This window comes from Ixodes scapularis, unplaced genomic scaffold, assembly GCF_016920785.2.
Source record: "Ixodes scapularis isolate PalLabHiFi unplaced genomic scaffold, ASM1692078v2 PGA_scaffold11__112_contigs__length_91849675, whole genome shotgun sequence".
Lineage (NCBI taxonomy): Eukaryota > Metazoa > Arthropoda > Arachnida > Ixodida > Ixodidae > Ixodes > Ixodes scapularis.
In genome coordinates this window covers 91,026,821-91,040,355 of record NW_024609837.1, presented here as the reverse complement: position 1 = coordinate 91,040,355, position 13,535 = coordinate 91,026,821, and the positions used below count along the sequence as shown (strand labels likewise).

The window sequence follows — 13,535 nt, the reverse complement described above, 5'->3', positions numbered from 1 at the left end:
TAGCAAAAAATCTAATAAAAATATTTCTAGACTTATATTAAAAAATCTGCTCTCAACATTGTATGCTTCACACATTCAGCTATACATTTCAGGAACGGTTATATTTCTATCTGCTCTAGATGCTGAGATATCCCTCCTGTAAATTTTCAACGAGTCCAAAAATTGTGTTTTGTGAAAACAATGTTTTAGAGTCAACTTCAATGCACATACAGCCCGCATAGATATTATAAATTGATTTATAGCTCAAATATTCATTCACGAAATTATAAGCCTGGTAGATTCAGAAGAACAACAGCCATCACCATTTTCAAAAGCATGCAGTTTTAGGAAGTTTTTGGCTCCAAAGACCCATGTCCCCCCTTAACTACATATACTATAGTTGACGTGAAGTAAGGGTATGCAACGTCACTTTCCTCATTTACTGAATTGGTGTATGGGTCACATGACGTGAGGACACGCGTCATCAATTTTCTCGCCCAATTTAGCAAAGAAACCGGATATTGGGAATGCGACGTCAATTTTAAAGCTAAATCTATCAGCTTAACTACATATACTATAGTTGACGTGAAGTAAGGGTATGCAACGTCACTTTCCCCATTTACTGAATTGTTGCATGGGTCTCATGACGTGAGGACACGCATCATCAATTTTCTCGCCCAATTTAGCAGAGAAACTGAATATTGGGAATGAGACGTCAATTTTCCAGCTAAATCTATCAGCCTAACTACATATACTATAGTTGACGTGAAGTAAGGGTATGCAACGTCACTTTCCCCATTTACTGAATTTGTGTATGGGTCACATGACGTGAGGACACGCGTCATCAATGTTCTCGCCCAATTTAGCAAAGAAACTGAATATTGGGAATGCGACGTCAATTTTCCAGCTAAATCTATCAGCTTAACTACATATACTATAGTTGACGTGAAGTAAGGGCATGCAACGTCACTTTTCCCATTTCCTGAATTGGTGTATGGGTCACATGACGTGAGGACACGCGTCATCAATGTTCTCGCCCGATTAAGCAGAGAAACTGAATATAGGGAATGCGTTCCGCAGCAAGGATTCGTCCGTAGGTCCAGTTTAGCGGGGAAACTGAACAGCTCATCAATTTTCCCGCTAAATTAGGTGGGAAATCCACGGACGGAGAAGATTTGGGGATAGCAGTAAAAATGCTTTAAAACTTCATGCATGCATGTTATGTATGCAATGCTTTTCCCCCCTTTAGGACCACATGTCTTACCTGTTGAATAAGCAGCTGAATCTTGTTATCAGTAACAACATACTTTTTGATCACGCCGGCATTCACCAACTGAAAATGCAAGAACATATCTTAATGGCACTTGAGGAACCCTTGTGCTCATCCATAGGAGATTTCAGCACTGGTAGCCACTGCAGGTCGGCATCAAGGTTGCTTTCATTCCCGATTTCTTCCCTACAGTCCACCTAGTGCTGCATAGTACTCTTCCCATTGAGTGGCATTTATTCCTTGGGTTCCAACTTCTTTGCATAAGTTTCTAATTATCGTTATTAAGTTGTTTTTTCTAATGGAACTGAATTAAAATTATTTTTGTTTAGCCACAAAATCACCTTATCTTGCGAGCAAATTATTTTGCAAAAATGCACGTATCAATAAAACCACATGTAACCCTTTTGAAATCATTATTGGCGGCCTATCAGCTTCATCTATGGAACCAGAATGTTTGGGGGGTTTATGTGCAAGAAAAACAAAGGGCACACACAAGCAAAGGACACAGGATTATACCAGCTGTGGATGGTTCGACATCTTTTTAAAATCAAAGTTTTGCTTCAATGCTACAAGCAGCCATCAAACTGATAGTAAGGCTACGAATAGTGCCTCTCAGGTGAAAATTGGTACGATAACATTTTCCCGCCTTTAAAACACCATAGGCAGATGATGATCATTTGAAATGCAAAACAAATCCACTCTTACCTCCTTCAAAGACTGGTCATCAGCTGAAAATCCAGTAAGCAGCGAAATCTCAACAACTGCAGCGGAACTCAGGAATCCTTCGGTGTAACTGCCAAGAAAATGAGCATTCACAGGAAGTTGAACCTGGAAGACTCTGGGTATGAAATAAATTGCATTGCATCTGCCCATTCTATTAGTCGGGGGGACAAGAGAAACAAATTTATGCAGGTTGTTAGGACTACAAAAGAAAGCAGTGAACAGAACTGAAAAACAGTCAATACACAGATCATTTGGCCCCAAACTTTGCCAAGTATCAAACTTTAGATAATACTTTTTATTCTAAACTAGCGATGGGAACAATAAGAGAGTATAAGAGTTCTCAAAATGGAATTCCGGAATCACCCAAAAACAACGCAATTAAATTTGAGAAATTAATTATATATATGAAGCCCAAAATACAAATGTATTAACTCCAAAGCAATAGCCTGTATAATGTCAAAACTTTTGTTGCGCCCTGTTGTCACTGACACAAAAAATGCTACATCCATCGTTATATTAAAACATAACATAGAACAGTCTTGTACTAAACTCTCGATAGTATTATGCATCTCTGCCTGTTCAATTATGCTAAAAATTATAAAAATTTGTATCGAGTAGTACTGGATTGTGACCATATGTCTCAATTTGTGTTAAAAGACATCTTTGTCCTATTCTCTGTCGAGACTGTTGCTGATGTGATTTTATGAATTTAGCTTTTATGAATGAGACTGCTTTCTGGCTCCATGATATTGGGCTACATTTCTTGATTCTATCCTAATTGTTCATTGTTTTCTTTTTACAGCTGAGCAATGGCTGGTGGGGCCCAGTGACATATGTAGCGCCCCCTTTGGTCCGCCCGTCTGTGGCCGCCAGGCTCGGCGGGCAACATTGATCACCGCGCCCAATAAACGCCGTTGAGCCGCTCCGGTCAGCCACCCTCACAACCAGGCTGCGTGTCGTTTCTCCTCGGCGGGTGCTTCGGCCCCTTTCGTCCACGTTCCAGAAAGATTGCAAGAGTAGCGAGGAATTTTCTTTCGGAGGGCCCTTCTCTTTGGTGGCGAGAAGGAGCTGTTAACTGAGCAAAAGCTACACTCTGCCCCAATTCTGGTGGAATCTCCCTAACGCAAGAGAAGCTCTCATGCACCCCTCTGTCTGACCAAGTGACGTCGGTGCAAGCTAGGATAAAGTCTGCTGGATGTCAGAGGGGAGGCCCCCTGGCTGCGCCACTGGTGGGGCCTCCTAAGACAAAATCCAATTTACCTTTTTCTCATCCACCCACGACTAAGTGAGCTCAAAGAAAATTATTCTTGTACTTTGAACATACTTCAACGTGAAAATATGCCTGCTCAAATAACCTACCGAGCACAAATGTCCAAGGCAAGTGTTCCGCAATCCACGCTGGATGACGTAGCATTGACTTGAAGCCCCTTATGCACAGGACTGTTCTTCGAGTTGTAGTAGTATTTCACCTGGAAGCCAGTACGCAGTATTGCAAGGTAAACGTTGACCACAAAAATCCGCAGAGAGAATCGCAGAAATAGCGGTAATTGAGCACACTAAAGTATGGAAACTGTTACAAACGTTGAAGCAGTTGGTGCAAATAGACCATATGCGAAATGTAGAGCGCCATCTAGTAGCGCGCACAGAACTACGCCCGCCATCTTGTTAGCGGCGAGAAAACGAAACCAGAGGCCGGCAAAGACTCTATGTAAACAAGCGACCGCGCTTTTTGCGAGAGATGCGATGCCAAGAATTGCTGCGTTCCGCTGCGGATGCAGCGTTAAACCCTTCATTCGTGCAAGACGTGAACGCAAACGTGAACAGGGTTCACCTTTTTTCCTTATTTCTATTTGTTACTTGAGAAGCAGCTTTTGACAAAAACAATCGGTGACAACGTGAAGAAACATGCAGACGTCATCGCATGGCGTGTAGCCATTTACAACTATTAAACTGGGCCCTAATTTTTTCACAAACTCGTACCAAATTTGTTAATGACCTTCTTTTTCTTTTAAGTATGTTGTAGTGTCGGCCTGCCTTTTTCTTGATGAGCAAGCAGCTCAATGCATGCTCATTGCACCAAGGCTGTTAAGCAAGGCAAAAAGATGGCAGTATTAATAATCTACGCCACCAACCATAATTGAAGACGCGTATGGTTAACAGTGGCATGGCTAGGTTCATCGCAGTGGCTAATATTTCGATGTCAGTGGTGGCAAAAACTTGCGTTGTGGACGCTGGATGAAGCAACACGAGCGGTGCCAACTTCATTTTACAACCTATCTTTTTTTTCTTTTTTTTTTGCAGCCGAGTTGTAAATTTTGTTTAGTGCAAAGAAGCTCAGGGGTAGTTTTGTCCGTGTCTACTCACTTGTGATTGTCGCGCAAAAAACCTCTAGACTGCATCATGAACCAACTAGGCCAACAAGAAGTGTTAATTAAGTTGCAGCAAAACTTTATTTACCCGTTAGCTTTGTCTTAAACATTGCAAAACCACTGTCGCGATGTCTCCAAAGAAAAATCCGCGGCAACCTTCAACAAAGACTGACTTTGACCTTACATTCCGCGGTTCCATTCCAGGATATGGGGCGGTCATTTGCCTCACGATCCCTGTTACTGCTTGTGTTTCCAGCTTTCTTTTTGTCGGGAGGATTTTCTTGTAAGCCAAACATAAATTTATCTTCATCATTTGCTTTTCGCACGGATACGACTTGGAGGTTGCTCGCTTAGGTAATGCGTAAACAAAAAGAAGAGCTCTCCTTTTACTTTGTCACGGACGCCCTCCAGCTGTGAGGTCTGCGTCATTTGGGTGGGATGTTCGCAGATCACCGAGTATTTGAAGGCCATGACCCTGTGTTTCTTTTGGAAATCGATATTGGCCCGAAAAGGGGGCTGGGCAATGAGCCGGGAGTTTACGGTATTCCAATTTCCCAGCTGGTACAAATTGTGGCTGACTGGAATGATTTGGCAAGTGAAATCCCGCCGACGACAAACCATGACACCTTCATGTCACTGCTCCAAGCTCGTTACATTGACGCACAATTTGTAGCACTTGCATTCTTTATTTGAGTATCTTGTTTGGCGTGCCCCCTTTTTTTATAGATATTGGGATCTTGTAACTTTTTATCACTCAATAATTTTAGATCTGTTCAGAGTAAGCCTATATGTGCAGGTTTCCTTCTGCTAAGCTTTACAGGTATATAAAAAATATACACACTTGGTCACATTCAAATGCAAATGTTTGAACCACCGTTTTTGAGTGTACTTGCCAACAGGTCTGCAATATTGCAGTACACAAAAGTGGCACCATTGTTATTAACCAATATTGCCAGAAATGCAAAGTCCTTCCTGTGCCAAACATATACATGCACCACTTGTTTTAGATGTTGCTAGGTGAATGAAATCAGAATGTGCTCCACAAGCTGCCCCTCTTTGTGAAAAACCTAGAAATCACATTTTTCATACTGTTGAGTCCGATTATAACAAAGTCAACGGGAATCGGAAATCTCTTCGCTATATCCGTCATTTCGTTATAACCGACTTGGTTATACAGTGTAGACCGCATATAACGTATGTCGCGGGAGTCGCGAAAATCCGCACTATAAGCGGTACCGCGCTATAACCAAAGCATCAATTTTTCAGGCCAAAATAAATGCCATCAGACAACTTACCTTTGTAAAACAATTTATTTAATGTTAGATGAAAAATAAAGCTTAGTTTGAGGAAAGTCTTTATTTCACCAGACTAGTACACTTCTCTCTCAAGTGTGTCACACATTTTGAAAGAAATGAGCGCCTTTCGCCTGGCGCAGCCTTTTAACGGCGTTGCGGGTTGCAGAAGGACGTTGCGAGCGTTCAGGACTGCTAACCCTAATCACTTTTCTCCGGAGATGAAAACGCGTGAAAATTCGCATCCTTCATACGGTACGCGCCAGTAATACCTTGAACTTGAGGACACGCATGAAATGCACCAAATAAGAAATCCGGGCGATATTCGAGGACACAAATGCTTAGAAATCACCACTGAAGTCGAAGTAAACAAACGCGACGACACGGGCGTTTCTGCCGTCTTGAGAGCGCCGCCACGACATCGCCGCACGAGTAGGTGGACCTTCCCTTCTATTACGTGCTGGGTTATCATAGCGACACACAACGAAAATTCACAGTCAAGGATAGCGCTTTTACGCGGAAAGATGAACTTCCACCATGCCATCTACGACGACCATGACGACGACGATCACAACCTACGCCATGTTTGCGGATGGAAGCAGCGGCCCGCGACCGGCGTGCAACGCGCGCGAACACTTCTCCTCGGCTTGCGATTGGTCTGTCGTTGCGGTTGTTTGTTCCCAACGCAGCGGAGGGACGCACGCACGTGAACGACACGTGCGTGCGTCCCTCCGTCGCTACGGCAACTGAAGCCTCTCCGCTTCTTGCGGCTCGCGTCGTCAGCGCCGTTATCTAGTGTCGCACAGGGAAGCGTGCTCGCTGCTCCGGTCGTCGGCGCGGTCGGCGGGCTGTGCCAGAAACCGCACTATAACCGGTATTTCCCTTTGCGCGCCTGCGTTTTAAGCGGTATGTAATTACATGGAGTTCTATGGGAGGCGAACCGGTGGTTTAAAAAAACCGCGTTATACCCGGTCCTGCACTATAAGCGGTTACGTTGTAAGTGGTCTATACTGTAACCGGTTTCAACAGTACCTAACACAATGTGTGCAGCGTGCTTTTTAAAAACATTTTACTAGTTTTTCTTTTGTGTTCCGCCAAAAGTAAGTAGGGTTGTTAGTCTTCTACCTGTAATGAAAATTATTACTGCTGCCAAAATTAGTGGCCCAATCTTGCATAGGTGCACATTTCTTGATACATGTGTGTTTAGATCATAATAACTATATTAACTTCATTTGTAATCTTGAAAGTTTGCATTGGGTGGAAAGAGGATAAACATGAGAATTCTTCAGTTATATGCTTGAGCTCATTATATCAGATTAAAGATAGCCATTAAATTAAATTAAATCCTCTTTTAGTGCGAACTGGTTACCCTGCATGCGTGCAAAATCCCAAAAGAATACATTAAAATACTGTTGCCTTTCCAGCCCCACTAAAAATAGTTTAACTTGGAAATGAACTGCAATGACAGCTAAAACGCTACCCATCCTTCAGTACAATGCACTGCCGTTTAAATTTAGTCAACTTGCATCATGCTAAATTTAGTCGATAGTGTCGATCTAACCCTGATGCCATGCCACACCCTGGCATCATGTAACACTAACATACGACACCAAATGTCTTGCGACGTTGAATTCCCGCTAGAATTAGCCGAAAATTGTTTCATTCAATATAGAGGGGAATTTGTTACGTCACTACAGTGTCTGTATCATGCAACACAGATTCCCAGCTAAATTTAGGGGAAAAATTTTCCCTCTAAATTGCCACGACGTACAAAAACAGACCTACCGAGATCTGCTCTGGACTCCTGCCAATAACGGCCGCTAAAGATTTTCTCACCCTCGAGTATACTTGATAAAAATTAGTAGGAGAATAGAGGCCACTTGTTACATCAATGGAGTAGGCGGTGTTAGTATGGCGAGAAAGGGCTTCAAACCTGAACAGCTGCACAACCCTTGCTGCCTTTGTTCAAGGTGGCTTCAAGGTCGTAGGACTGGCGCTTGTTCAACAGCTTCTCCTAGAACAAAAGTGCATTCCAGGCGATGAAATCAGATCAACAAGAACAGCACTTGCAATGTTCATAAAAAGAAGTAGATTTTGGCACCATATTTCTCATTGGTGCACCCAAGTAGCCTTAACTAAAAGTCCCAAAACTAATTATCCCTTCTTATCTGTTATAACAAAGGGAAAAGCCACTCTTTTTAGTCTCGTATACAGGGGTGTGTCACAACGTCGAGTTGTGTTTTTGGTAGGAACAAAGATCATGCACGATTGTAATTCTGTATTTTCTAGGACATGTGGAACCAGGGGCAGATTTGGAGAGGATCATTTGGATGGGGGAAAGCATAGGAAAGGGGTACTCAAAAGTGATATCACAGATGCGACATCACGGGTGAAGCGTTGCCCATATCTATTTTGTTGACCTAGTTAAATGTATAAAATAGCGCAAAAATAGACAGGGAGTAAAGGGACAGGGCACTAAATATTTATAGTGATTGTCCCCTCTTAAATATATTTTGTATCCTTAAAGGCCAGACTCTAGATGCTCCTTACCCTGGAGAGGAGAAAAACGGTGAACAGGGAAGGAGGAAGAAGCAGGGAAAAAGTGGAGAGCGTGGTCTTTAACTACGATGAACCAACTGGCCAAGCAACATACCTTACGAGATTTGTTGAGCTAATATTTGCAATGCCACCAAAAACTGGATTTCTTCGAAAGAATGTCGTTGATAAAAAGGTAGCCCCGGCGAGGCTAAGGGCAGTGGCACATTATGACATCAGTCACATGACCTCATTATGCGACTCCTACACATCATATGCTGTGTGCGAGAAAAGCAAAGTCTTAATCAGATAGGATCGAGAGAAGCTTGAATTCCCATAGAAGGCGGGAAATAGACAGAGGAATGCTGGGGGAAAACGAGAGAGGCCCACCTGGTAGACAAGCTTGTTCTGTTCGGACACTGCAAAGGTCTCAGGAGGAGTGGCGCCTGACTGCGAGTCCTCCACCGTCACAGTCAGGTCGGTGGGTGTGGCAAAGGCCACCCGGGAGTACTCCGTCAGGCCTTGGACGGCCACGCTGTACGCCTGAAGAGGACACAACAAATTCCACCTGTGGAGGTCCAATCTCCAGACCCCCATTCGGGAGTTAGGACAAGGCACTTAGGCATTAAGTGTGCGAGCAATGCATACACAAAGAATACACAAAGATACTAGATGGAAGACCGAGGAAATTTTCTCTTTTTGATTGTCTACGAGATCATACACTAGGCATATAAGAGATGGGTGGGGATTATTCGATACATGCATGACATCACCGTCTCGCGACCTCCGGGTGTAACGTAGCAGCGTGACACCCAATGCGTGACACTTTGATATTACGTAACACTTTGACACCACGTCATGGTGGGCTCGGTCCCTGTGCCAGAATGCACTCATCCGTTCCACTTGTTTGTGCAGGTTAGTAAACCAGTCTTTTCTCTTAAAAAACAAGTACTTTTTGATACAGCTGCTGAGCCCGCAGTGTTGCGTTGCTATTTCGATTGAGTGCTTCCATACCATCCGTTCCTTGCTGTTGCAATCGGGTGACATTGAAAATAATCCTGGTCCTGATACTAACGCCATACTAGCCGAGCTAAAAAAAACTATCCACCGGTCAATCGAAATTACTTGCAGAGGTACAAGACCTTAAAACCCAGCTTTTAACAACAGATAAAGGGATATCAGATTTGAGCGGGCGCAGGACTGCGTTCGAAAACCATTATCAAAATCTCGCCCCCATGCACACCGAGTTAGAAAATGTAAAAATTGAGATGGCTCAGATGGCCCGTTTGGTCTGTGGCCTGGAGCCGCGCTTCGACGATGCCGAAAATCATTCTCGACGCAACAACCTCATTTTCTATGGCGTCCCTAACTCCACTGGATCAGAAACGTTTGCCGAATTTGAACAATTCGTCATTTGGCGCTGTCGTGATCACTTGAACATAACCACAGACCCAAAAGAAATAGAGCGTCCACATTGTCTTGGACATCATACATCTGACCGCCCCTGCCCAGTAATCGTTAAATTCACGTTCTATAAGACAAAAGACACCATACTATCTAATGGCCGCAAGTTCAAAGGAACAAGTTTCAGTGTTGGCTTTTCTCGGCCCGTCCAAAATGCTTGCAAATACCTACTTGCATTTGCAAAAATACGCCAGTTTCTTTACGGTTTAAAACACTACTCATGGGCCCGAAACGTTATGTTTTTGATGAACCATCACAGACTGTGAAGGAAACAGCATAGCAATTGTCCCGTCAGAAGGAAATAACAGCCTCCTCTCAGATTTCTACCGAAACTAATCTTTCATTTTCTGTAATCTTCACCAACGGGCGTAGTTGTCTTCCGAAACGAGAAATTGTGTCTAATCTCGTGTTGTCCTCCGGTAGTAATTTGTTGATATTAATCAAAACCTGGCCGTCTAAAGAAATCCCTGGTGCTGAAGTTGTGGCCGATATGCCGGACTTGCGCCCTTCTAGAAATGACCGCCAAGCCATACGAGGAGGAGGTGTTCTCATCGCCGCACACCAGCAGTTGTCATGTTCTATTGCTAACATTACATCCAAGCTTGAGATACTATGGCTCATATGTTGCGCTTCACCTCAGACGGTTCTTTTGGGAGTCTGCTACAGGCCTCCCCATAATTCTCCTTTTCTTGTAAACTCAATAACATCTTTAGTGAATTTGCCTCAACGTTCCCAAATGCACATATCGCAATATGCACATATAGCGGATAATTAAAGTCTCTTTGGAGACTTTAATTATCTGCAAATAGACTGAAGCAACCAGGTCCCCTCAGGTATAGGCAATGAAGAAGATTTCATTAATGTATGTCTTGATTTTAACCTCGTTACACTGGTATCCGAACCCACACGTGTTTCACGGGATTCTGCAAACATCTTAGATCTAATACTAACCAGCCATCCCGACAGCCTATCATCGGTTACTTATCTCCGCAAAATCAGCGACCACAAGGTAATTTATGCTACCTTCAACTTTTGCCTGGTACGACGCCAAACGATAAAAGAATTTGTCATTATGATAAGGGAAATTATGAAGTAATAAACAGGGAGCTAAATGCCTTCCTTCATATTTTTGAAGCATCATTTCTTAATCGCTCTATTAATACAAACTGGATAATGTTCAGAAATAAATTAAATGAACTCGCAAATAATTTCATCCCAATAATTATGTTCCGTGAGAATCGACAGAAACCCTGGTTTACAAAGTCTTTAAAAAAACTAGGAAAGAAAAAAAAAAAACGTCTTTTCCGCTCAGCCAAGCAGAATGGGAACCCCTGAGCATGGGAAAAATACTGCGCAGCTGAAGACGCCTACCTGGCGTCTATACGTAACGCAAAGCATTCCTTTTTTTTATGTTGACTTGCCAAAAAAGATTAACAATCCTAAAAACTTTTGGCAAGCCCCCGAGAGACGTGCATCATTAGATTGGGCGAAATCGTGAGTGCGTCAATGCTTTTACCTCGGCCTTCCGTGTTTACCGAAGAAACCCTCCGTCTTTAATAGCTTCTGACGCAGTCTGTGCCCCCCATTTTCTGAAGATGGCATCTCATCATTAATATCAAACTCATCGTCAGCGGGCGTTGATGGAATTAACTCAAAACTTTCAAAAAATACCCAACGTATATCTACTGTGTACCGTGTTGTCCTCCCCTTTCTACAGGCATCCTACCGGAGGGTGGGAAGGGTCGTTCCAGTCTACAGATCGGGTAACAAGGACTCCCCACTAAATTACCGTCCCATCTCTTTAAGGGAGGACGCGGGCTTTGAAAACCGAAAAATCGCGAAAAAGTCGATTTTTAGAAAACCTTATTTTTCGGTTGTATATCTCCTAAACTACCTTCTCTGTAATTATCAGCACCAAATACAACGGGGAAATATTTAAAAACAATTATTTACGAGGCCTGAGTAGCATCCAAGCGACGGTCAAACGTCAAAATCAACCCCAACTTCGCGCGCTCGCCATTTCCGACGCGTTCGGCCGACAGCCGCCATCTTAGTCTTGTTTTGAACGTGAATTCTTTCTCTTTTTTTTGCCAGCTCCCAAAATGGCGTCGGCCGCGTGGTCACGGCGTGGTCGCCGTTCTTCCATGTCGCAATCGCAAGAACGCGATTGGACAGAGCGCGCGCTGGAGGAGCGTGCGGGGGAGCGCGCGACTGCTATTGGCTGGGACGCGATTTCTCCGCGCGCGGAGCGCTCTCCTCCTCTTCCGTTTCTCCTGCTGTTGCCGCTCGCGTCGTCTGTTTTTGATAGTGGTCTGCTTGCACGCGCTCTTGCTTTGTCAGCTCCGCTTCGTTTTTCGCCATCTTTACGATCGTTTTCCGAACTTTCTTTGAGTAGTTTCGTGTAGCGTGCCCGTCTGTTTCGTGGTCGCACACGATGCGGGGTTTGAAGTACAAGACGGTGCGCGCGTTTGGCGCGCGGAAGCGGTCCATGAAGTTAGTGCGGATGGCGAAGTTGGAAGTTTCTGCACGGCGTGCCGTCAATGATGATCACGTCAACACTTCAAGTGATGGATTTTCTGTGCCATCGGCTGTCGTCGAGGGAGAACGCATCGCCCCGCTCACGCCTGGAGTACCGAGCATGCCGACCGTTGTGGTTCCTCCCGAGATCGCGGGTCCCAGCGCCAGTCTTCCGCCTGCCGCGACAAGTGGGAGCGCGTCTTCCAGCACCCATCTGCGGACACATTTCCTGACACGTGAGGAGATCGAAGCAGAAGCTAGACATCGTGATACTGTCACGGGTGGTGACCAAACAAAAAACAGGAAATAAACAGAAAGAAATAAACGTTTAATGTGGCGAACTTGTGCCAAAAAAATAAAGAAGGAAACAGAAGAAAGCAGAGCGTCGCGGGCGTCGAAGTCGGCGTGTCAGCAGAATCGAGCGCTAGGGCGAGACTGACTCGACAAGGTCGCGGGCGGCCTCTTATCTAGAGTGCGCCGCTATCTCGAAGATTCGGCGAAAGCGGTTCGAGCGTCGCGTGATCGGGGCGAGAATGAACACGCACTTTCTAGAAAACAAAAGCAGGGATAAATGATAGAAGTTACGTGCGGTACATGAATAAACGGGAACTTTCTGGAGGACCGTGACCGAGCGTTGCTTTCTCAGCCTTGCGCGCGGCATTACTCCCCCCTTTAAAAGTGCATCGCCCCAATGCAGTGTAAAACAAATCAAAATAAAAAAGAACGATAAACTAAAGAGTCTTTTGGAGCACAAAAGGTCCACAGTCCTATCGAGCGTAGTACGGCTTCAGGCGCACGACGTGGACGACCTCAGGTCGTGGTGGGCGGCGTGACGATGTTCGTGTTCCGTCGGGCATCACCTCGTAGTTCAGCTCGCCGAGGCGACGAAGTACCTTGTATGGTCCAAAGTACCGTTTCAGCAGTTTCTCACTGAGGCCGCGGCGACGGATGGGCGTCCATACCCACACCCTATCTCCGGGCTGGAAGTGGACGTCCCTGCGACGAAGGTTGTAGCGGCCGGCGTCGACGCGTTGCTGGTCTTGAATCAGGAGTCGGGCGAGCTGGCGAACTTCTTCGGCGCGTTGAGCAACCGCCTGGGCGTCGTCGCTCTCGTTGTCAGATGGCTCATGGGGCAGCATGGCGTCCAGCATGGTCGTTACCTTCCGACCATGTACCAGCTGGAAAGGGGTGAATCCAGTGGTCTCTTGAACCGCCGTATTGTAGGCGAACGTGACGTAGGGCAGCACCTTGTCCCACGTCTTGTGCTCTACGTCGACGTACATAGAGATCATATCGGCGATTGTCTTGTTGAGTCGCTCGGTCAGTCCGTTGGTCTGCGGGTGGTATGCAGTGGTTCGACGATGGCCGGTGCCACTGAGACGAAGG

At 45.0% G+C, this 13,535-nt stretch overlaps 1 protein-coding gene across 4 annotated transcripts in view; it reads right to left on the bottom strand.

Annotated features, from left to right (window-relative positions):
* The window catches only part of LOC8031367 (alpha-2-macroglobulin-like protein 1), a 209,204-nt gene that overhangs the window by 14,671 nt on the left and 180,998 nt on the right, over positions 1 to 13,535 (bottom strand). For all 4 annotated transcript variants that reach the window (XM_029988207.4, XM_029988211.4, XM_029988219.4 and 1 more), the window contains 5 exons: positions 8,559 to 8,711; positions 7,567 to 7,647; positions 3,332 to 3,441; positions 1,955 to 2,042; positions 1,244 to 1,312 (listed from right to left, as the gene is read on the bottom strand). In XM_029988207.4, coding sequence (XP_029844067.3) covers positions 1,244 to 1,312; positions 1,955 to 2,042; positions 3,332 to 3,441; positions 7,567 to 7,647; positions 8,559 to 8,711 — 501 coding nt within the window. The remainder of the gene's footprint in view (positions 1 to 1,243; positions 1,313 to 1,954; positions 2,043 to 3,331; positions 3,442 to 7,566; positions 7,648 to 8,558; positions 8,712 to 13,535) is intronic.